Genomic DNA, 24,659 nt, shown 5'->3' with positions numbered 1-24,659 from the left:
GGGCCTTACAAATTTTTATAATTTCGTTGATCCAAGATCTCAAAAAGACAACTTTTTAATATGCCACAAGATTATTTAAAGGTTTAAAAACATGTTGTCTCTAAATCTCTCATTATAAAAACTTTATGGATTTTTTGAGAGTCCTAACGTAAGGTCGTAAAAATATTGCATACTTTCTGGGGACCCCAAAATTTTCTGGTGGTATATAACAGCAGTCTCAAGAAAAGCTAAATCTGATCGACTTGATATTTGACAAATGGCTAAAAAATATGTTTCTTGTCGAAGAATGCCTACATAAAAAAAAAACTAGCTATCCACTGCTCGTTGAAGTAGGCGGGGACTGAGTTGCCAGTCTCTTAATAAGCAGAGTTTTAACCCCTTGACATCTTCATTAGAACACAATAGGACCTACAAGCCCAACACACAAAACCAGCCCCAAAACCCAAAAAAAAAACCCCCAATACTTTTGCATTTTGGGACCCTCTCAGATGTTCGAAGTGACAGTGTTCTGAAACTGGGTACTCCAAATTCACGATGGCAACCAAGCAGCCCACTCCCCGCCAGCTGGCTTACCTTGACGAGCTGAAGATGCGTCTGCAGGAGCTTCGCGATCGGCAGGCCACCTTCATGGAGCAGACCGCCAAGATGCTCAGCCGGATGAGCTCCCCCAACATGGATACTGTTGCGGACGAGCCAGTGTCCACCGTTCCGCCGGAGGGAAGTGGAGCCCCAGACCCTTCCCTGGGTGCAGGTGGCGGGGTCACCAAGGGATCGAAGGGCAACCTCAACATCAAACAACTGATCAATCGCTTCGAGGATCTGCGCAAGACATCGCAGGTAGGATTACTAAGCCTAGCTAATATCTACAGTCAAACCTCTTTAACCTAAAAATATTTAATAGACTAATTTCGCCGCCGAATAGATTCTGTATGTGTGACTGGGTTCCTTTCAAAATTTCCTAAAGTTTATGTACGATTTTTTTGAGGCTGATTCGGCGTAAGATCTAAAATGTTAACGCCATTGGTGTTATTAAAATTAAAATAATATATCCAAATTAATTATATAACTAGCGTTTTATCTTATTGGGAGCGGTTTGAAGTGGTTTAAAGTTCACCAGTCCAGTGGTTTTTCCAAATATTTGTATAAATTAATTGTTATACCAAAATAATTTTGTATTGTATTTAGGTTAACTTTTTAGACTTTGGCGAAATTTGAAATAAGAAAATAATACCGATAAATGATAAAGTAGGACGTTGCTTAATATTTTTGACAAAATATATGTGTAAAAGTCTTATTGTTTCCATTTTTATGAAATATCTTTGCAGGAGTTTGGCGATCTGCCCGAGGTTCCCGAGGAGCTGCTCAACGTGGATGTGCGCCGCATTCTGAAGGGCTACGAGAAGCTGATCGAGGACGGCCATGTGCTTCAGCAATCCTGGTTCCTGCTCAAGAAGTCCACGGAGAGCTGTGCCCGATTTGCCAGCGCCAACGTCATGGAATCGGAGGAAGGTCCTGCCTCGAAGACAAGCTCGGGCATCGTTGAGGTCACCTACGTGGTACCAGAACGCAGTCCGCAGGTGGTAAGGGTTTCCCGCTCCAAGGAATCTGCATCGCTGCAATCGAATGTGGTCACCAGTTCGATGATTGTGGATAAGGAGGAAGAGGTATTCAGTCCAACGAATGTCAAGTGGAAGTGCAGGTCGCCTGACTATGGTAAGAACCAAAAATATTGTAGGTTGGACAGTTTCAAGTAGCCTAAACGAAAGCGTTATCCAAATCCTAGGTCATGCGCGTTGGGGAGCCTTCATGCAGCTGATCATTTGCCTCTTCCGTCCCTTCCGTGGCTGCAGTAAAAAGAAGGCAGCCTCCAGATCGATGCCCTGCCACCTGCCGGAAAAGAAGCCCATCCACTAGGCCTTTTCAATAGCCAACACACAAAATGCACAAGTGAAGACCCAAACTAAGCCACACCAATCCCCCCACGATAATCCCACCAGAAATAATCCAATAAAACGACCCACACCCAAGAGATGCGTTAATCAATAGAAAACACCACACGTCAGCGTGTCAATATTTTGCCTAATTAATGTGGCCCGGCTTGGGCGCAGTGGCGCATCAATTTCGGGTGTCAAGTGCAATGAGGGCGAACGATCGCTCTGTGGGTCCAATCCCCTTATTCCGGATTCCGGACCACCATCAGCTAATGTATATCCATATAGACACAGCCACAGCCACAGCCACACAGCTATTGCCATGCGATGGCGACGTATGGCAGCAACTGCTGCGCTGACAGCGCATTTTAGTCGCCCATGGAATACCGAAAATAAATCTTGCCCTGTCGTGACACAGAGCGGACGATACACTGCTAAAAAATGTGTAAGCTTTGGAAATTAAATATAGGAAATAGAAAACAACAGAAATGACAAGCTAAAAGTACATGTGATAATGCAAAAACTTTTAAAATACTAAAAATAAAATTTAGAATTCAGAGAACTTAAATTAATGACAGTAAGAGCTATTTATATCAGTAATATAATTAAAAAAGAAACAAATTAAAAACCTGTTTCTAAGACCTAATTAATTTAAAAGACAACTAGTTAAATATTAAAACCAGTACTACCACGTAAGCAAACTTTATTAATTTAAAACTAAATATTTAAGACTAAATATTACAACTTGTTTGTGATAAACAAGCTCAGTATTTTTGCAGTGTAATAAAGGAGTGATACATTGTTTGAGGAGGGGTATAAACACTAAAAGCAGCGCAGACAAAATACTTGGCCCCACACAACACACACGCATAGCGAGAAGTAAACATTTAAATTTAAATTAAGTGGCTTGTTCGGCATCTCCGAATGCAGCAGCTAATGAGCGGAGGCCCACTCCATGTGGGCAGAAAGAAGATAGAGGAAAATACATATTGAGGGGCGGGGATCGCAGCAGGAAGCTTTCACGTTCGGATTATCAACGAAATTGATATATTTACTTAAGCGCAGGGCCATATATCTGTTTGCGGTGAGATATGCATCTTCGGGGGGATCTGATTAGTTTGGATGTTTTTATCTGGCTTATAACTTCCAATACAAATACATATTAAGTTAAAGTGAATTTAAAACTTGTTGCTATCAGTCATCCGTCACAAAATTGTAACTGCTATCATCTAGCATCCCGTTGGATAAATCAACCTGTACACATTTATAAATACCTAATTAATTATAATTAAAATTACAAGCATTTAAATCAGAAATAACAAGTCCAAACTGGAAGGCAAACACGAATTCCAGCCGCACCTTGGCTGGCCATAATAAGAAATCATGTTTGGCAATGATTTGTGGCATCGATGCCGATGCCGATGCCGGCTTGCATTGGAGTGGATAAGTCCATGGAGTTGATCAGGTGGGGGGAGAACGATGGCTTATCTGCGGAGCCTGACACGAGTGGCGATGACGATGGCGATGTTAATCAGCGACAGGCGGCCACTTGCAACCAGCTGGAAAAAATAAATATATAGATATTTACGCGATCTATAGATATATGTATGTGCGGCCACGATGCCGCAACATGTGTCCACGGATCAGCGAGGGGCAACAAACGAGTTGCAAAGTGGCTGACACCGCTGTTTCGTTCCGTTGGCGCTTGAATTGATTTGACCTGCAACATTATTTGCCGTTCGCAGGTGGAAAGAGCCACCAAATATGGCAGACAAGTCCACATTGTTCATGAGGTTTCTTTGGGAAGTCAGCTTCAAGGTTTCCACCTCTGCTATTACTATGGCTAATAGGGTTGATCTTGATTGTCCGGTACATAAATCATAAGCTGAGATCTTGGTGCAAAGTGGGTTATAACCTAATACTCTTTTGGAAAAAATACCAGAGAACTGATCATTCTTTTTTGATAATAATAACTAATTATAGTTTTTAATATGTTTAAAAAATCATATTAACATATTTAAATATTTTTAAAAGATATATTCATTCCTCATTGTTAAAATCAGAGTGTACTCATTTTAATTCTCCAATTAACTGTGTTCATTAATATTTTATATACTTAGCACTAGAGAACAAATTAATTTGATCAAATAATTTGAATATACTTATTTTTATGTTTCTTTCAAGGGTGATCGTGATATTTGTGATCTACCTGCGACCTTTTCAGTAAACATCTGGAGCAGTGGTTAAATAAAAAGCCAAGCTAACAGCATGTAAACATCCGAAATGTCGACGCCTAGTCAAACATCGGAATCGTATTGTTAAATCTAGTTCCGCGGAATACCCAACAGTTGTAAACTGACATAACAAACAGTTCTGGGAATTCGTCATCGCACATTTCACAGGGGCGGGAACCCGTCAAGCACACGCCCACCTGCATAAGAATGTGGGCGTGTGTGGGAGTGGCAGGGAGAAGGGGAAGGGACATCGGTGTTCACTTTGATGTTGCACCGACACACGTTGGCAGACGTCTGTTCACCTAATTATCACACCATTTGAGGCATCGTAAAAGCGAGACAGCCAAAGGTAACGAGGGGGTGTACGCTATATGTGGGTGGATGGGCGGATCGGGAAGCCGAAATTCAAGTTTCATTTCGCTGCATTTGTCGTGTTTATGGGGCGCATCATAAACCCATAGATGTGTGAAAGGAGAGCGGCGAGATCAAAGGCCTCCGGGAATTAAACTATGCAGAATTACATGTACGTTTTTGGATGAATAGCTGGGGAAAATTCAAAAAAGTTTCCATGCATTTTGGAAATTTGTGCATACACTTATAGTGGAATTAGAAAATACTTTTTCATAAATACAAAAAACAAGACAAACCAAAAATAAGCAGAATGCATTTATACATTATAAAATAAAGCATCACAATATTAAAATAAAGGATTTTAAATTTGCCATTTAAAGTTTTACCGTCAGAATATCTCAGCTACTGAATAATTTAAGTCCCCGAATTCATTTATCATGTTTACCGGGACTCCGCCGATCTGGCTTTCATTTCAGTTTCCATTAATTTCAGTGTACAAAGCAAATTAGCAGCAATTTACATCCGTTACAATGGTCGGAAGGGGGGAAATGGGGAAAGGGGGAGGGGAAAGTTTAAGAGAAGGGCAGAGGAAGCGAATTAGACCTCGGCCCGGCGGGAAATGGAAAATCCCGACCACCGCCAGCTGCACTTGCACATGCAAACTAATAAATTTCATTGATGTGTCTATTTTGGGCTGCCCTCCACCCATCTAAAGAGCCCCGAAGTGCCTGCAACGGAAGCAATTTGTAGCTACAAACTGTAATTTCTGTGTCCCTCCCGCTTTTCCCACTTTTCCTCTTTTCCAACCGGGAGGCAACGCCTCTTCTGACATTCCTCGGCCAAATAAAAAAGACGTCGATAATTCTTAAGCAACGGCGCGAAAATCGGGCAAATTTTCGCTGTCAGTGGTCGGAACCTAATGGCTGGCATTGGGAAAGGGGGCGGTGTACACTAGACCTCGTTGGCTTTAGCAAAGCAATTGCTGCACATTTTATTTAACCCTTTTTATGGCCTCATTATGGCCCCAAAAGGAAGAGCGCGGAGTGCAGACAAAATATATATCTTTTCAGCCGAATTGGGGTAGCAATTTCTACCGGGGAAAGGGGCTCGAAGCGGGTGCGAAATGTCTGGCGGAAATGAGGCTAGGAATCAAGCAAATAAATGTTTTATAAAATGTTTCCAGCACACAAAGTAACCGAGTGCGACTGAGAGGGCAAAGAGCCGTTCCCCGACAATTCCCCAGCCATTAAAATGAAATTTATCGTTCACAATGTTTTATGGTTTTCGAAATTTCGTGCAAAATGGAGTTACTTGGTAATTTGGACGGAAAATGAATGTTACCATGGCTTGGGTTCATATTAAATGTTACTTTGTCTCTTATTATTTCCTCAAACCCTTTATCATATGATTAATGTAAGGCCATATAAAAGCATTAAAAGTATTAATGTATGTTTAAATGTATAAAATTTAACAAAAGGTTTTTTAAGAATTTCGGAAGTTAAATGTAATGTCAAAATATTAAAATAAATGAAGAGTTTGAGTAATGCGTGTTTTTAAACAGGTATGATTAACTTAAAAATCTTCTGGAATGCCATATTTTTCCATACCCAGTATTTATCAAATGAAATCAAATTGTTTTGCTTTCGTTCTGGACCCCCGTTCGAACGGCCTGTAAATCTCTTCAACTGCAATTCATATTCCCCACAGAGAGGTTGTCTGAGCCCAGTTTTCCCCCCTCCGAAAAAAGGGGTGGTGCGGGAAATTAATAGCGGCTAAAACTTTCAACTTTGCCAGAGGGAGGAGCTGCAGCAGAGCAACAGAGCAGCATCGCCAGGAGCAGGAGCTCACTTACTCATTCATTCAGTTTAGCAGGGGCAACTTGTGGCCATAAATTTGAGCGCAGCGCAAGAGTGGAAAATACACCGAAAAATTGCGGAGGCAAGTTGGCCGACCTTCCAAACCTCATACCCCTCCCCTCTCTTCACCACTTTACAGTTGTGTTTTGGAGAGCAGGATCCTCCTTTGGGGACTTTGCACTGTGTGTGTGTGTGTGTGTGTGTGATATCTAGCGCACTTTCAGCGCGACGATAAATTTCCAAGGCAAAATGTGTAAATTATAAATACGAGCAATTATTTTAACTCTACTTAACAAATTACCATGCCGTAGCATATGGGGCAAAAGGTATAAATTACCGACTTTTACGACTTGCGGAAATTGTACGGCGACGACGGTGTTGCAGGCAGGTTATAGTATGTATGTATATATACTATAGCCCGTTTCGGGATGCATGTGTGCGAGAGTATCTGTGTGAGGTGTTCTGGCGGGAATCTGCTTAATTGTGTGTGCAGGTGATTATGCCTAATTGCGTGTATGTGTGTGTGTGTGTGTGTGTCAGGACGAAAAGCGGAGGCGTCGACGGCGGTATGTTCAAGGATCTCTCTCTCACTTCCTGTCTCGGAAATTTTCCACCTTTCCTTCATCGCTTTTCCGCCACTTTCCCCGCTCGGTTGCGGTGTAAAACTTTTCGAATCAACTTTTAAGCAGCGCAAATGACGTTGTGGCCATGTTAGAGGTGAGCAGGGAAGTCGAGGGGACTTTTGTGGGGGGGGCTAGTCTAGTCAAGTCTGCGATGGTTTTTTAGGAAGAAGGGGGCGTGGCAACCTCACTTGATGACTTGATAACTTGTGTTCGTGTAGCAACGTTCCTTGGCAAATTATGTTGAGGGCCCCGGTTTAATTGCATTATGGCTGGCTAAATTTTTGACTTTCAGCACAATGAGTAATCAATTTAATACAAATTGTAATTAAGTTATATAAAGTCGTTAGGGAACTTTAATTACATAAAGGAACTAATCTTAAACTTAATTCAGCAAGTATAAAAGTCCTTAAGGAAGTCCAAAGTTTAAGATATTTCTAGCTAACATAATACTAAATAAGAAAAATAAATTATTTAAGGTAGCGAGTAATTAAATTAATTAAATTGATAATTAAAACGGCCATTTTTTAATCAACTTGCCAGAAGTTCTAAGATAAGGAATACCAAATACAGAGAAACAACAAAAATTAAATAAATTAATATTTTAGAAAATAATATATGAGTAAATAAATTAAACCAACATGCATTAAGCTTAAGTCCCATGCTGCCACATTGTTCGGCGTTATTATTTACGGACTCAAAGGCGAGCGCCTTAGGCAAGTTCATTCAATCAAAATATAAAATACTTGGCCAACTGCCCCTGTCTTAGCCTCTTTGCACTCGCTGTCTTGCATTTAAAATTCGCACAACATGCCAGGCCATTAATCATTTTCGCAAGCAGCCAGCGAGAAGACTTGATTCCATTTTTTCGGGGGGGCCAAAATGGGGGACGACGCGCAAAAAACAAAATGAATATTTTCTTTACTTCTTACGCAACGCTGGACACAAGATTGATGTGACATTTGTGCCGGGCTCTTGAGAAATATGGCAGCTCTTGGCAAGCTGCCTCTTACCACTCCTGCCAGCAATTGGCAATGAAAAATTCTAGCGCCAGCCAAAACGACATTTCAATTCGAAAAGTGCTCGACACTCTCCAGTCGAGAAAGGCTCGGGGATTTCCCCACTTCTCCCCCCTCGGTGACAGTGAGTGCGAAAAATATTGCGCCCGCAGCATATTTCGGGTTTTGGGTTAACTTGCCTTCGACTTTGGCTTTGGCTTTGGCTTTGGCCTCAGTTACAGACTCAGTTTCTGTTTCTGTTTCAGTTTCAGTTCCAGCTCCAGTCCGAGTACGAGTACGACTCTCGCTGGATGGCAGACATCCTGGCACGCCATCTATCATTTCAGCTCTAAGGGTTGTTGATGGCCCCCATAAATTATTTTTGCACGCGCTTCGCGTTCCAAAACTACTGCGCCAAAAATATACGTATTCGTATACGTACTTTGGCGCAGTGTAGCGGGAGGGTAGCGGCCAAAAGCAATTGCAAAGCGCATTTCATTTACATAACTTAAATATATTTATATCCGCCTTTTTTCGTGGTAATCGTTGCAGCTGTCCTATCCTTGGGCGTTTTATAAATAAAAGGAAAGGGTGACAACAAAAGGGCAATAGAATGGAAAGGCTGAACCAAAATGAATGTAACGAGAAAATAACTTTCATGCTGGCTTTGCACTGGCCTTAAAGGCAAATTTAGCTTGTAAATATATTACTTATTTTTGGTTTTATTTCTCAACTGGTAATTGAATGAAAATTAACCAAAATGTTAATTACAAATATTTAAAAGTGAAGAAGTTTATTTAAATAAATATTTCAGAACTACGGCTCAGGTTTCATCAAAATCGCACGACTATTACTTAAAGCATTCATGGGAACAATAAAAATTTATAAAAAAACCAATTTGAAAAAAAATTTACGTTTCAATTTTGTTATTTTGTTTTTAAATTATTTTTGACTTATTAAAAAATTAACAGTTCGCTTGTAATTTTATTAAAATCCGATATCGATAATTTAGCTGCCATAGGAACTTTCGAATAATTGAGCAGCAAATCATCATAGCTTCAATGTTTTTAAATATATACGCAAGTATATCATAATTTTAATGTTTTCAAGAAAATTGCAACATTCGGCTTACCGTAATTTGCTTCCCTTCCTGTTTACAATGAAAGAAAAGTTATGGATTTAGAACTTAAGGTTTTTGGTCAGTTTTCTGCAAAGACGATTTTTTCGGAGATTTAGAAAGGGGTAACATCATAAAAATGACAAAAAATCGACCCGAAATTACAAACCAATTTTTAAACGCAGAGTTTTAGAGACTGAAGCCCCAATACTTTAAAGATATGACATTTTGAAATCGGATGTTTGCAAGAAAAGTTATGGAATTAAAACTGCAGGTTTTTGGCACCTTTTTGACGGTGATTTTTTCAGAATTTAATTAAGGAGTTATGTCGTGAAAAAATCAACCCAAACATTGAAAATAAAATTTAAATGCAAATTTTTAGAGGCTTAAGCCACAAGACTTTGAAGATATACAACTTTGAAATCGAATGCGTGGAAGAAAAGTTATGGACTTAGAACTGCAGGTTTTTGGTCAGTTTTCTGCAAAGACGATTTTTTCGGAGAATTAGAAAGGGGTAACATCATAAAAATGACAAAAAATCGACCCGAAATTAAAAACCAATTTTTAAACGCAGAGTTTTAGAGACTGAAGCCCCAATACTTTAAAGATGTGCCATTTTGAAATCGGATGTTTGCTAAAAAAATTATGGAATTAAAACTACACGTTTTTGGTAACTTTTTTACAATGATGTTTTTCAGAAATACATATTTAGTCTGTACTATTATTGTTATCAAGATTAATTATAAAAAAAAACCGTTTTGTGCTAGTCCGGATTAATCTTAATCATGAATATCAACATTCATAAGCTAATTTATTTTCTATTTGATCCTCATTTTTTTATCTTTTCAATTGCTAAGATCAATGATACTGGGAATGAATCAAAATATCTGAGAAATGCAAGTCAAGGGCATTCATTTACCATCAAAAAACTTTCCACTCTAAAACGACTTTATTTTGAATTGCGAAAACAACGACATGTCCTCCACCCACAAACAACTCTATAAAAATGACGCATTGAGTTCCATAGAGATGCGTCGTCGTCGCGAAGGAGACTGCATTCGATTGCGGAAAATAAAACGCCAAGAGCAGTTCCTTAAGCGACGCATTGGATTGGAGAGTTGCGCCAGCAACGATCTGCAGGTGGAAAGCCCTGCTTTCCCTGTTAGTATTCTAAGCCAAATAGTCTTTCTTCTCAGACTGCCGACATGCACATTGATGGCCATCCTAAAATCACTAATGAGTTAGTTCAGCTGCTGTACAGCGAACACGGGAGCGACCAACTGAATGCCACAAAAAAGCTCCGCAAGCTGCTGTCCGACGGTCCCAATCCACCCATCGAGGAGGTAGTCAGGAAAGGTTTGGTGCCGCAGTTGGTATCCTTTCTCCGGAGTGGCTCGAATGCCGCCCTGCAATTCGAGGCCGCCTGGACGCTGACGAACATTGCCTCGGGTGATTCGCACCAAACCTGGTCCTTGATCGAGGCCGGAGCAGTGCCCATTCTCATTGAGCTGCTATCCAGTTCGGTCCAGTGTCCAGAAGTCCAGGAGCAGGCTGTGTGGGTTCTGGCCAACATAGCCGGCGACTCTTCAATGTCCCGGGATCATCTGCTCGACTGCGGACTTCTAGTTCATCTTCTGCAGTGAGTGAAAGCGGGGCTCTTAACTTCTTCTATGTCTTAAATTTTGTTGCTCTTCTTCCAGGACCTTGGCAAACACAGAGCGCATCTCCATGATCCGCAAAGCTGTATGGACATTATCCAATCTGACTCGTTTTAAAAACCCGCCCGTAGATTTTACCAAAGTCGTACCCTGTCTTCCCATTCTGGCACGATTGCTGGACTTCACCGATGCGGATGCACTTGCTGATACTTGTAGGGCCATCGGCCACCTGTTGGATGGACCGAACAATCAAATCCAGACCGTTCTTGATGCGGGAGTTGGCCATCGCCTGGTAGAACTACTACTGTAAGTGTTACACAGAAAAAAAATGAATATGTTAAATAAATTCCGATCCATTTTGGTCTTGCTTCTTGGCGCATTCCTTTTTTAAATTGTGAATATCATACTGTGAATTAATACTGGTCATTTGTTTTTTCTGATTCTTTCCTGCAGACATCCACAGCAGAACGTAAGCACAGCCGCGTTGAAGGCAGTGGGCAACATTGCGACCGGAGAGGATCAGCAAATTCAGGTGATATTGGACAATAATGCCCTGCCCCACATTAGCCAACTTCTGAGCTCGCCGAAGGAGGAAATCAAGGAAGAGTCCTGCTGGACAATCTGTAATATTGCGGCCGGCAATCGGGAGCACATTCAGGCCATTATAAATGCCAGCTTATTTCCCAAATTGGTCAATATCACGCAGACGGCAGAATTCAAGACTCGCAAAATGGCAGCTTTGGTCATTGCCAATGCCACCAGCGGCGGATCCTCTGAGCAGATCAAGTACTTAGTTGAGGTGGGCTGTGTGCCTCCCATGTGTGATTTTCTCACGATCCTTGACTCGGACATAATCCTCGTGGCACTGAATGCTCTGGAAAACATTTTAAAAGCGGGAGAAGAGCACCATTCGCGGCCAAATCCCTATGCCCTTGCCATCGAGGAATGCTGTGGTAAGTAAAATGTTATCAATTTCAATTGAAAAATCACACGTTCTTAAATTTTTAATTTTAGGTCTAGATAAGATAGAGTATTTGCAGGCGCACGAAAACCGCGACATCTACCAAAAATCGTTCGACATTATTAAGTTGTACTTTGGTAGTGAGGAAGATGACTGCCGGATGGCCCCCGTTCAGCTTGAATTCGATGCGGTTATGCCCATCAATGGCTTTAATTTTTAAGCCTTATTCCTAGCAGAATAGCATTACCACGATCGAAATGCAAATCTTTAACTACCAGCTTTAAAGTAAAATTGATCACACAATTATGTGCATATTATGTAAATTATATTGTAAATATTTAAACAAACGTTGTACACTTATACAAACAAAGTAGCTTTACAATTGTGATAACAAATTTTAAATTAAAATTTAATTTTCGAAAATTTTTTTTCTTGGTTCTGAAAATTAATGTTAAAATAAATATGCCGTACAGAACTTGGCATTGTACACTACGAATTACGTTGATTAATTTGTCCAACCCTATCTTAGTTGCCAAGACTTAACCAACCCCCACCCATAGTCAGCTGTCTACGAAATGCTTCCCCGAACTCACTTTTTGGCAGTGCCTTAAGCGGTTTTGCACTCGCCTTGGACATCAATCAAACGGGCATTAAAACATATTCCCGAGCCAAGGCCCGGGCCCAAGTCAAAACCTCATTATCGTGGCGGGGCATTAATCAGCTGGACACCGACAAGTGGTCAGTGGCCACCCCCCGGATGACTCTATTCTCTGCACTCCCGAATGCCCACTCCACCTTACTCCACTCCACTCCAGTCGAGTCCACTGAAATATACTGGAATATTGTTGCGGTCAACAAAGTCCATGGCTTTATTAATTGCTGCTCATTAGCGCTCCGGGCCCATCGATCAAAGTGACCACAACAGCGTCGGAGATATGTATACACTACATATGTGTACTTTTGTGTGCATGGCAGTAACACGATGACCCACAGATGCAGATAAAACATAATTTAGTGGCAGCCAAGTGCAGATAAGCCCTGTGGCTGCCGTCGCATTGACAAACTGCAGACAGGCGCCCATGGGCGAGGATGAGGGATGTGGTGTATTATGGTACATGGGATGTATGGCGGGGAAAGTGGGGGAAAGCCATTCTCTCTGGGCGCCTCGCATCGGAAACTTTGTCGCCATTGGACATTATCGCAATTTCTAATCGAAGGCCCAGCAGCAGCGGCAGCAACAACAGCTCATGATTGAAATTCAAGTCTCTCGCCCCACAACAGCCACATAATAAATGACCTGAGGCCGCAGCGGGAAACCAAAAAAAAAGACAAAAAACCCAGAACAACAAAACAAGGGAAAGGCATAGCCGTAATCAGCACTTGTAACTGAAAACCCCTTGGGTCACTGGGATGGGGGTGTCCAGCGAAGTGGGTCCCATCCAGCTGGCCGATGAGCATGTGTAAAGTTTCCGAGGCGGAGGACACACTAATTAGCGGCCATTGATCATTCGGGTCTGGCGCCTGGGTGTGACAGTCGAATTTCTTCGGAAGGAGTCGTTTATAGTGGGAAAACCCAAAGCGGATCATGATCGATTTGGAAAATACCCTAACTTACAAACTAAGCTACTTATGGGCACTAAAAAACAGTGTTCAAATGTTTGTTATGGGTAGCAGATTTTGTTTACTCCCATTAAAAAAAAAATTCATTGTTACGATGATATAATGTTATAATGATATAATTATAATTATATCTAAGATAAACAATTTTCATTAATAAACTTTAAAATTAAAAAAAAATGTCTGCTGTTTACCAAAATTTAAATTAAACATATACCCACATACATACAACACTTTATCTTCAATTGCTTATATTCTTTATATTTTGACAACGAATGTTCATTTATTAATATTACAGTTTAGAAATCTATAACAGTATCAATTTCTTGTACTTGCTGAAATAGGGTAATATTTTAATATTCAGTTTTGAAAGTATTATATTAAACTTTAAAACTTTAAACTTTCTTTTTCCTACTATATTCATATTACTATATCCATTGTCATAGCGAATATACTCAAACTTCTGTTGATCTCTAAAAATATTCAATTAAGCCATTCTTATCCCTAATCACATTAAAGAGTTTTATGCATTTTGAATAATCACCATACTCACAACGATAGTTATCAACATTTTGTATTCCCGTTTTCAGTATCGGGGTTGATTTCTCCGCGTCCCCTTGGATCCGCATAATTGAGCCATTTGACCCGGCGGGGGAGGAAAGTGGTGCTGGTAGCTGGATAGCTGACAACTTGAAGTTTTAATTGGGTCTCTTGTTGGGTGACTCCCCGCCATGAGGCGACTCTAATTAACCGCACAAATATGTAGAACATTGCCGCAGTGTGCCCCATCCAGTGTCGCCCATCCGCCCATCACGCCACAACCAGAACCAAACCGCCAGCTCATGAACATAATTCACAAACGAAAATTCAATTGGCCAAAGCTTAAGCACTCGACTCGGCTGTGCTCTAGGTCTTGGTCTTGGACTCTTGTAAGGGCGGTCAAAGTGCCATAAATAAATTAAACCCATTTAACATGCGTCATAAATTTATAAACAATACACCCATAGCTAATTAGCCGACTCGAAAATTGCTATGGCTTGGCCAAAGTCGGGGATCGGGGGAGGAACTCAAAGGAAGAGGGGTGGCCTTATTGTCTCGCTGAGCCAGAGTGCAAGTGTTGCCAACTGCGGACGGCATTACGTTCTTTGGGGAGTCTTGACTGTAAGTACAGTGGAATGATTTTATCTAAATCTGAAATAAACCGAACAATTTTTATACAAACCATACCTTTTTATACGCAGAAAATACTAGCGGAAGTTTTACTTGAAACAAAAATTAAAATGCCTTTTAACACTTTAGGTTTACTTATCAAAATATTATGTTCATCTGTGTAGAGTTTTTTTCTCTGAATACAGACAAAAACACTCCTCAGTATATTTATTTCTTTTTTAACATAATCTAATTTTTAATTTTATACAATTTTTTTTTAATTTTATATTTATAAACAACTTGTAAGTATTTTCGCAACAAGATTCGATTTTGTATTTTGGATCGATAAAAGTGCATATGCAATATGAAAAAACTATTATGACGACTGGAGCTCGATATAAAAATAAAGTTTTATGGCTTAAAACCACATTAACCACTGCTTGTGTGGACCAAGAGCATATTCCATTTGAAAGGATGGGCAAAAAAGGTGTTTTTTTAGTGTGTTTTTGTGTTGGTTTGGTGTTTCAGTAGCTGCGAAAGCCACAACGACCACAGTTGTCCGTTAGCCATTCGTTTTTGGTTGTCTTTCTTTTTTGGCTGTTTGGCTGGCCGCTTGGCTGACTTGCTTCATAAATAAAATGAATTCGTACTCAACCCGACAGCCATAAATAATAAAGTGCAAAGCACCACCCCCTTTGGCCCACCTCGGCACACCCACTTCAAGTCCAAGTCTGGTCAGCTGCCTCCGCTGCTGCCTCTGGTTTTGGCCAAGTCAATTTTCACAAAGGCAACACTTTCTGCTCGGCGAATTTTAAGATTTACGCTGACACTTGGCAAGGGGCAGGGAATCGGGAAGCGGAAAACTGGGTGCCCTGATGGCTCGAGCTCAGCTGTTTGTCATTTCCTGTGAATTATGTGGTGTTAGTTGGGAATGAATGCTGTTGCTGCCCGTGCTTGTTGACTACCGTTTTGTCTATGTCCAAATGAGGGGAGAAAATAACTTTAGTCCCCAAAATATTATCCGCAGTTAACTTCTTGGATGCCCTTGTACTTGACTTAGTTGGTTACTTATATAATAAGTTATCTTAATCAATAATTATATTTATATTTATATTTATATAATTTTATGTTTGCACTAACTAATTCTAAAGCATAAGACCATAATGTATTAAAAAATATCATTTAGTTTTCTTAAAAGTAATATTTTTAGCTCGCAATCTTGGTTTAGAACAATAAATTCTAATATATCAATAAATATCCTTTGGTTTTCTCATACATACGTTTTTTATGCAGCTATCTTTCAGCATCAGAAATATTACTTTCTCAACCCTTTTACGAAATAATTTGGAACATGGACCAAAGTTTATTTCTAAACCAAAAAAGACACTCTAATTCGACACGGGCTCCTCTTTGTGGGGGCGCAGACATTCTGCCTCCCATTAACATAACTCAATGCACTCGTCGACAGACAGACAGCCCTTTTCGGCTTCCCCGAACCCCTCTGCGGTCCCTCGCCCCTTGGACTCTGTCAGGTCGTAAACATTTGCTTTCTTTGGTTTTTAATTGGATTTTATTATGCCAAGCCGAAAGTTAGCTGCCTGATATATTTATGATTATTATGTTTGTGCCGTGTCTCTGTCCGTGTTTCTTTATTCGGCTTTTGTGTTCGCTTTCCAGGGCACCCAAGGCAGCCAAGTGGATCTGTTGAAGGAGTTGAAACGGTGGAAAGTCACTATTATCTTTATGATTAATATTATGAAATAATCATATATATTTAAATTTTAATTAAAGCATGGCTAGTTAAGCAAAAAACTAAATAACTGATTATAACCAGAGATAATTTTTGTAGTTTTTAACACTGAATTTATGTTTTTAACAACAATAATAAAATGACAATTAGTAATATACATTTTTAAACAAAAAATATAGAGGGGGTTGTCTTAAGAAACTAAACAATTTAAAAACATTTATTTAATAATCCTTATGGCAAGGGATATATTCATTCGTATTCAATCCATCCCTGGCTGCAGCACATTTTGTTTAATTGCCTGGATGAACAACTAATTTGAAGGCAGTTCAAAAAGCTAGCCGGCAAAACAGATCAAAATTTATATGCATGCGATGGCGGTGCCGATGCATGTGTAACGGCACTTAAAGAACTCCAGCCCTCCACAACCGACTAACCCACTCCAGGGTGGACCCAAAACACGACCCCATATCATCCATTCCCGCGGAGGGGAAAGATAAAACGTGGCGCTCACACAATCCCTAAACGTGGAGAAGGGAGCGAGGAATTCATTTAAATTTATGCGGTTTCGGCTGTGCGGGGGTGTCTCTGATGTTGCCTTTTGTGCAGTCAACAATTTTCATGCTTGAGCGATTGCCACGAAAAACGAGGGACGGCGGCGGACATAATTAGTTGAAACGGAAGCTAATTTATGTTTTGGCAGTTATGTTTAAATTAATGTTACAAAAATTAAATGCTCATAAATAAAACGAAATTTATGGCCCGACGATGGAGGAGACTTGGCACAAAGTGCGTGGGTATGGAAAGGAGCGGTGTGGCGGTGTGGTGTGTCCAAGGACCGAAAAACGAGAGCCGAGGAGAAAGCCATTCGAAATCTCCCTAATGTGTGCGAAGCAATTTGTTCGAATGTTTTTCTGTCCCGAGGCAAAGAAAAAGAATTCCAACAACGTGTTTAGAGTCCATTAATGGCCTCGAAACGCACTTAATGCCCAACTGACACTGAAAGTGACAAGAAGATTGGGGGTGAGGCGATAAATCGGTGGCACTGGATATATGGAATCGATTGTAGGCATTAATGGGTGCGGTTAAAGATATTTCATGGGAAATAATTACGGTTTCAGACTGGCTGAGAGGAATACCATAAGTACATAAAAAATTATAGCTTTACTTAAAAAAAACAATTAAAATAATTAAAATTAATTTAGCAATCAAATAAACTTTAATGTATAAAAAATTAAACGTTTAGAAAATTTTGGAAAGACCACAAATCTATACTAAGCAATTTTTTTTCTATTTATCTTACAGAATATGATAATAAATTGCCGCACATAACATTCTGTAGGTTTTCAATTTTGTACTAATTGACAAAGTTTACAAATTCTTTTACCTCTTTACTCATTTCATTTTATACTGTAAAACATTATTTTTTAGAAACGAGTTATGAAAGTTTAATTGGCCTTCCAAGCAAAAATAAGTCATAAATGGAAAACAACAATGTATTCAAGGATTTATAACAAGTTGTCGCCCAAGCACTATGCTAAAAAGTAGTTTTCCCTCTACAAGACAAAAGCCAAAGCATAAAATTTGATTTGAACTCCTCAACTTCAGCATTCCAGGATGGCAGCACACAAAATCGTTCAGCAAAGTACAAATTTCCTGATGTTAGCCAACCTCACGAAATGCCAATCCACAGAATTCCAGCCACAGCTTGTGTGTGTTTGCGTTCGCCCATAAGAGAAAAACCTTTCAAATTTTGCAACGCAATATGTCAATTACTTTCAACAAGCCTGCCAACTGTGTCCAGCACACAACAAATGAAAAATGAATTTAATTGCCCTATGTTGGGTGTCAACATTTTTGAAATGGGTTCGCATTTGTAACGCCGCCGTCGACCGAAAAGCACATTCAGCTGGGCCGGATAACTTTTTGGGTCTTGGCAGAGTTGGCAACGTTTTTATGACAGTAACAGCAGTAAAAACGTTGACCTCTAACCCCGACCCCTGGCCACCTCCCCTACGGAGAGTTGACCCACATCAGCCCCAATTTGAAAAGTATTTTCGTATGAATGGTCAACATTCTTTGTACGAATCAGTCAATTTTAAAAAGGCCTTTGAATTGAAGTCTGATTTGGACAGGGATTCCAATTGCGAGCCAAAGTCAAAGTCGGTTTTCCTGTCTGATGCATGCGAAACCGCAAAGAGCAACATAATGAAAAGTGTTTGGTCATTTATTGTTTAAATGCCTGACAGCCTGTTGACAGCCAAATGCCAAAGTAAGTTGTCACTGGCACGGCCACTGCTGCTGGATGCTCGATGCTCGATGCTGAATGCTGGAAGCGGGATACTGGATTCTGGTTGCTGGAGTGGATGGGCAAATGTCTGGCCATGTCAGTTGGAGTGAACGAGGGCGAGAACTTTGAGTGAAGTCCTCCGCAATCCGGGTTGCACAAAACTTTCGCAGCGGTTCGCCTTCATCTTTCGAGGCAGTGCAAAGTGCAGGCGACATTTGCTTTGATGTTCTCACTTGATTGACTTGCGGCTGCCTTTGCTTTTCAACTGAAAATGTTTGCGAGCAACTCGCCGGGTTAATTAAGTTGGCAAATCAAACGCACATTACGAATAGCAGAGCAGCATTCGAGATTGAAACAATTTTCTCCAACCCTGTGGTATTACGTTGTACGAGCAACAATTGGGCTTACCCAACTGTCATTCTTGGGAAGCTGGGAAATTGCATCAAAGTAATTAAGAAACAATAAATGGTTAAGTCCAAAATAAATGGAAATTTACAATGAAAGTTTAAGATGCACAATTATAAATTAAAGTGGCGAATCAAATTAATTAAAAACGTTGTCAATGCTAAAATTAATTGTAAAATTTAAAAGCTAATCCCAAAAAAAACATGAAAATATATATATTTATAAACATGAACATGTACATATGTCATGTCATAAATACATATGTTCATGCTTTTTCTATATTTTTATTGAGAACCTAGCTTGTTCAAGAACGTATTCAATAACCAGCTAAAGACTGCACCCAACCTTCATTTACAAACTTATTACTATTATTTTTTTACTCACTTTAAACGTCCATATCATTGACTTTTTATTTTTATAGCGCTAACGTGCTTCAATACGGCAATATAATAACCTCCAGCTGACAATAAAACATAAATAATTCGCAGGCCAAAGCCGCAAAAAAGCAACAACATAAACTATAGCCCAACAACAAAAAGCCAGTGTCCAGTCGGTGACTGCAAAGGCACAACAACAATAATAATAACAACAACAACAACAATTGCGACAAGCAATTCTCGAATGACAATTGTAAATTGTTTAAATAAAATTTATGAGTGCCCAAATGTGTCGCCATATAATTTCATGCACTTTAACATAAAATTTATCACAATTTGTGTGTCGCATATTTCTTGTTTCGCCTTCTTTTTTCAACATTCTTTTTTTTTTTTGCCCCGTATTTTTTCAGTTCACTTAAATAGTTTATATGGGTTTTTGGTCGAGAGCTGGGCTGGAACCGAAACTCTATGTGCGGATTCTATGGGCGCTTTGCCGGCAAAATAACAGTAATTGAAATTTATTGCACAATTTATCGCCCGGACAGTTGGCGGAGGGGGGGTGGCGAGGCGAGGGGGGTATACGGAGATAGATCGCTTTCGGTTCGCTTAACTCGCCGTTGTTTCCCTCGCTTTTGTATGCGACATATTGAAATTTATGTCAATTTAAAAAGCAAAGTTGTCGTGTCAATCATAAAACTCAATTATCGCGCAAGCATTTGCAATTGTGGAATGGGGAAGCAGGGAGCGAGACTTGATAACCGTCATCAGACAGCTTAACAACTCAATTGAAAAGTCATTTGGGAACGTTTTTACGCGTGTCTAGCTTGCGGAGGTCTCAGAAAGTCAACTACGCGCCATGGACCACCCCCACAACATTCAGATTCGGATTCGGATTTGATTGCCGGCAATCAGGTACTGGCTGATCATCATCAAAACATGCCACTTCTGTTTTGTTCGCTAATCGCCTCTCAATCGAGCTGACTACACTCACAAAAGCCGAAAGCCTAAAGCCGAAATCCCATTTCGTTATGCGTTTTTTATTTCTGTATTTTTCGGCTGGAAGTCCCCCCTTCTTGGCCCCCAAGGCACTTAAGTGGTTTGGACTTTTCTGAGTGGCACCTCGTTGACGCTGGTGGGTGCCCATTCACTCACTGACTCTCACCGCCTGTTTCGGATATCAAGTCTGTTCGAATGCCCTGCACACCCCAATTAGTGGCTTTGGGAAAGGGGAATGGCATGGGGATTGAAGCACTTGAAGATCAAAGACAGATAGCGATGGTCATTTGTCGATGTCCAACTACAAGTGGGTAAAACTGAAGATCGAGTGGGAGTGAGATCACTGGGGGAAAAAGATCAGCCAGTTCACTGCAGGGAACTTATTTTCTAGTTGCGATATCTATTTTTTTTTACTGGCACTTAACTAAATACATAAAACAAAAAACTTCTTTAGTATCCTACATGTACCTCGACGAACTATTTCCATTGACATAACGCACAGTTGACAGTAAAAATTCGTTAAGAATGATGTCGTTACCATTCTAAGAATAAGTATTAAAATTGTATTATGAATTAAAATTTTTGTTGTGGAGTTTCGTAAATATTTTAAAATACTTTATTATTATTTTTTTAAATTACTATATGATTACCAAATTAATGACTTTATAAACTTCTTATATATATATAATATATATATATATATATATATATATATATATATATATATTCGGACAATTTCTTGTAAGACATCTCTTTAAAATTAAATACAATTTCACAACTGAACTTCTACACTTATTAAATGGTCAATGTTTTCTGCACGCGGCGAAACGCGTAAGCTCCGCTGCGAACCGTGCAGGGTATTTGGAGAACAAATCTCAATTAAAACTGTCACAGTCACTCAAAACAAACTGTCAACTTTATTATTAATTAAATGTCAGATTATAGTTGGGCCTGACACACACAAGCCCCCGCCACTTGGAACCCCGGATTGGTTGGAGTGACGTTGCGGGGCGGAGCCAGGCAAATCCGATGCCGTCAAAGGCGTCGCACGCTCCTTTGAAGCCAGATCCGGAGGACAGACACCGAATCTGCCAGTGAGTCAGTCAGTCAGTCAGTCAGTCTGTTAGTTAGTAACTGGGAACTGCCTTGCACGCACCACCCTCTTTTCCTCTGCTCCAGTGCAAACCACAGCTCAGTGAGCTGGAAACATTAGTGGATTAGTCGACGTGTGCATAACGCCTAATCTAAATGGATTTTGAAAAATGATTAGTCTGTCCGGCCATGATGGTGTCCCCATGCATGTCGTAATCGCAACCAATAATTTGGTAATCCAACAAATAACTAGTAAAAAATAAATATGACAGTTGATTACGATTTTTAGAGAGTTCAAATAGCACTCTGTAATCCGTGGAGTGGTGCTTATAAAAGCGATTAACCACTTGTCCCAGTCCGATCACAACGATTACATCCATTGCCAGCCGAGTGTTATGTGTCAATCACTCCTACTGGCAAGTTGTATTTTCGCTTTTGGAACCATTTAATCTGATACAGGTCCATAATATACTCAAACTCCAAATAACATGTCCCCAGTGAACACAAAACTGTGTGCAGTTTCCTTTGGAACTAGCTCTGACCACTTTATAGCCATTTTTACATTTATTTATACTTATTTGAGGCTTAAGTATTGTAGCAAATAAGCATTCAATATCAATATAAAGCTAAAATATTATTCTCTAAGGTATTGCAGAAATGTATATCAATGTCCACTGGGTAAACAAATGTGAACCGTACAATTGCCCAATAATACTTTTAGGAGATTGATTCCTTAAAAAGAGAGTCATAAATACATTAAATAATTTTATGTAATATCAACAACTTATTATGCTATGTAATTGCTATATTTCTTAAGACTTGGAAAATACGGGAACCTCTTTATGCCACCAATAAGCCAGCTGCAACATTATAGACAAATAGTTCACAGCAATCAGTACCGATTAAGGCCTGGACACTCGTACAAAACCGCTATTAATCCGGCATCTAACAGCAGTCATAACACCCCTTGGCAGGCCGGGCACATGGTTAGCCAGATCGATTTACGATCAGCATCCAATCCAATCCAATCCAAACCAATCCAGTTGGCTGGCTGAGCGGCTGTAACCTCATCGAGAGCAACACCTTGTGTAACATTAATTTGAGCAATTTAAAGTCGAACGGGCCAGTGGCTACAAATCAATTTCAGCTTGACAACTTAACAGTCTAATCGAAAACAACAAAATGGTTGCCCCGCCAACACGCCGACATCGGGGACCAACTCAATTGACCAGCTGTCCACATGGAGTCCAAATATGCCCGCCACCCATCCGGTGACCTGTTCCCCGATCCTCGGAACCCCTTAACCTCGATCCTCGATCCATTCGACTCCCGGCTGCTCCCTTCTTTGCGCAGTAAAATTGTCATATTGCAAGCGCACGCAGGCGCAGCGTAAATGTTAAAAATTATAGTTAAACTCATAAATTACAGGCGTAGTCAGCCGTTGAAACCCGTTCTCTGTTTTCAGACCTGCGATCTGAGATCTGCGATCGGCGATCGCCCCCCCGAACGAATGAACATGCCCTGACAGCTCTCTGGGTCTTTTAGACAATTTAAAGGCGGTTCGTACTCAATAAACCAAATTCCGCACATAATTAATCGATCCAGAGAGCCGGCTGCAGACCACAAACTCAACCAGAACCAGACCCACTCTGGCCTTACTTTTTACACAATATTTTGACTTTGGATGTGGGCTTGGGTTGAGTGAGAGATGAGGAGTAGCGGTGGCGGAGGTGTGCGAGAGGCGAAACTTTTTAATAGTCGCGCCATAATCGTAAATCTTTTGTGTCCGACGCAGTGCAACGAACGACAGGGCCGACAAAGCCAAGGCTCGGATCAGGATGGATGGTGTGGTATAAGGGGAGGTACTGCGGCAGCTATAAGGCCATGGGGATGGGGGATGGCGATTGCCCAAACCAAGCCAAGCCATGGTGCAAAGCGAACCGAACGGCGGACCTACCTACAAACAAATCGAGCCAATGTTCACAACTTTATTTATCGCTTAGGAACACGGCCAGGTTGACTGTCCCTCCTTGCGAAAGGGTTTGTCTCTCAGGTGAATGAGAGCGAAGGAATCACTGCGGAGGCAGTAGCGGTCACCTAGGAGAAGTTTATACAATGGTGGAGACATTTTTCTAATTTAATAGATCCACAATTCCCAAACTGCCTTGCTTGTTAATATATTTTGCTAGAAAATAATATTAAAATTATAAATAATAACAAAATTATTTTCTTTAAGCCCTGCCGCTTTTAAGTTTAAGACACAGTTTTTGTTAAGGATCCAGTAGTTGATTTATGTTTTCCATAATTTCCAAATCTTCCCCTGTCGCATCGGTGGTTCAATGGTAGAATTCCCGCCTCCCACGCGGGTGGTCCGGGTTCGATTCCCGGCCGATGCAAACTATTTTTTTTTACATTCCCATTTAATAATTTGGAAATAATTGTATATACAACTTTGACAAGCTATAATAATTATTTAATATGCACTGCGTCTTTGATTATATGGGATACTTATCGCACAGATACAAGAAGCTTAGTAGTTATCCTACTAAGTTTGTTTGGTTTTAAATTTTAGGAATAAAAAATCTTTTTATCTCCCTTATTCAATGGCCTGTTTTTAAAAATATCACTGGGTATTTTGACATGTACACCCATGAAGCATCGGTGGTTCAGTGGTAGAATGCTCGCCTGCCACGCGGGCGGCCCGGGTTCGATTCCCGGCCGATGCAAACGAACTTTTTAAAAATGATTATTTATATTTATATTTATTTTTTATCGTATTTAAGATTTTTCTTAAAAGCCAGCTATTATGAAACATAGCTTACAAAAAATGTTGATCAACAACACGTTATACTCTTTTCTCTGCCAGTGGCTTCATTGGAAAGCCGGTTTTCTCGCCACCAGTGGATCTTTTGCAGAAATTTTCGCAAATTTTCGCCGAAAAGAAAAACTTGTGCCTGGAAAACACGGATTTTCACACGAGCATCGGTGGTTCAGTGGTAGAATGCTCGCCTGCCACGCGGGCGGCCCGGGTTCGATTCCCGGCCGATGCAAACCCCTTTTTTAACATTAATATTTTATTTTAATGTTGAAAAATTAATTCTTTGCTGGCAAAAATATGTTCATTCAAAAAAATTCCTTAATCTTACCAAATAACTATCTATAATTTGAAAAGAGCAAAGGCCTTGCCCAGTTCATTCAAGAAAAATCGAGAGTTCTACTAAAATATTACCTCTGTTGTAACGCAAGCCTAAATATACAAG

The 24,659-nt window shown here is 40.2% G+C and overlaps 2 protein-coding genes and 3 non-coding genes across 7 annotated transcripts; all 5 read left to right on the top strand.

The window, feature by feature from the left end:
* Positions 1-364: 364 nt before the first annotated feature.
* Positions 365-2,027, top strand: LOC108138686. Of its 3 annotated transcripts, none has more exons than XM_017261031.2 (3): positions 367-837; positions 1,326-1,713; positions 1,767-1,898. In XM_017261031.2, the coding sequence occupies exons 1-3, from the start codon at positions 535-537 to the stop codon at positions 1,781-1,783; spliced, it is 708 nt and encodes a 235-aa protein (XP_017116520.1). In that variant the 5' UTR covers positions 367-534; the 3' UTR covers positions 1,784-1,898. The 3 variants fall into 3 exon arrangements, with proteins under 3 accessions (XP_017116522.1, XP_017116520.1, XP_017116519.1); XM_017261030.2 differs by having other exon boundaries at positions 368-837; positions 1,784-2,027; XM_017261033.2 differs by lacking the exons at positions 1,326-1,713; positions 1,767-1,898 and adding an exon at positions 902-1,058 and having other exon boundaries at positions 365-837.
* A 7,982-nt stretch (positions 2,028-10,009) lies between these two features.
* Positions 10,010-12,122, top strand: LOC108138676 (importin subunit alpha-5-like). The gene is made up of 5 exons (XM_017261023.2): positions 10,010-10,247; positions 10,304-10,746; positions 10,808-11,071; positions 11,219-11,718; positions 11,780-12,122. The coding sequence occupies exons 1-5, from the start codon at positions 10,083-10,085 to the stop codon at positions 11,944-11,946; spliced, it is 1,539 nt and encodes a 512-aa protein (XP_017116512.1). The 5' UTR covers positions 10,010-10,082; the 3' UTR covers positions 11,947-12,122.
* Positions 12,123-23,724: 11,602 nt separating this feature from the next.
* On the top strand, positions 23,725-23,795 carry Trnag-ccc. The gene has a single exon. It is a non-coding gene; the product is annotated as a tRNA-Gly (tRNA).
* A 259-nt stretch (positions 23,796-24,054) lies between these two features.
* Positions 24,055-24,125, top strand: Trnag-gcc. Its single transcript has one exon. It is a non-coding gene; the product is annotated as a tRNA-Gly (tRNA).
* A 253-nt stretch (positions 24,126-24,378) lies between these two features.
* Trnag-gcc lies at positions 24,379-24,449 on the top strand. The gene has a single exon. It is a non-coding gene; the product is annotated as a tRNA-Gly (tRNA).
* The last annotated feature ends 210 nt before the right edge of the window (positions 24,450-24,659 follow it).

This window comes from Drosophila elegans, unplaced genomic scaffold, assembly GCF_018152505.1.
Source record: "Drosophila elegans isolate 14027-0461.03 unplaced genomic scaffold, ASM1815250v1 contig_814, whole genome shotgun sequence".
Classification (NCBI taxonomy): Eukaryota; Metazoa; Arthropoda; class Insecta; order Diptera; family Drosophilidae; genus Drosophila; species Drosophila elegans.
This window is presented reverse-complemented; position numbering and strand designations above follow the sequence as displayed.

Bases quoted from the DNA above. Each gene is read 5' to 3' on its own strand.
- LOC108138686 (XM_017261030.2), top strand. From the start codon at position 535: ATGGCAACCAAGCAGCCCACTCCCCGCCAGCTGGCTTACCTTGACGAG. The intron at 838-1,325 runs GTAGGATTACTA...ATATCTTTGCAG, and splicing joins ATCTGCGCAAGACATCGCAG to GAGTTTGGCGATCTGCCCGA. The intron at 1,714-1,783 runs GTAAGAACCAAA...TCCAAATCCTAG, and splicing joins GTGCAGGTCGCCTGACTATG to GTCATGCGCGTTGGGGAGCC.
- LOC108138676 (XM_017261023.2), top strand. From the start codon at position 10,083: ATGTCCTCCACCCACAAACAACTCTATAAAAATGACGCATTGAGTTCC. The intron at 10,747-10,807 runs GTGAGTGAAAGC...CTCTTCTTCCAG, and splicing joins CTTCTAGTTCATCTTCTGCA to GACCTTGGCAAACACAGAGC. The intron at 11,072-11,218 runs GTAAGTGTTACA...TCTTTCCTGCAG, and splicing joins CGCCTGGTAGAACTACTACT to ACATCCACAGCAGAACGTAA.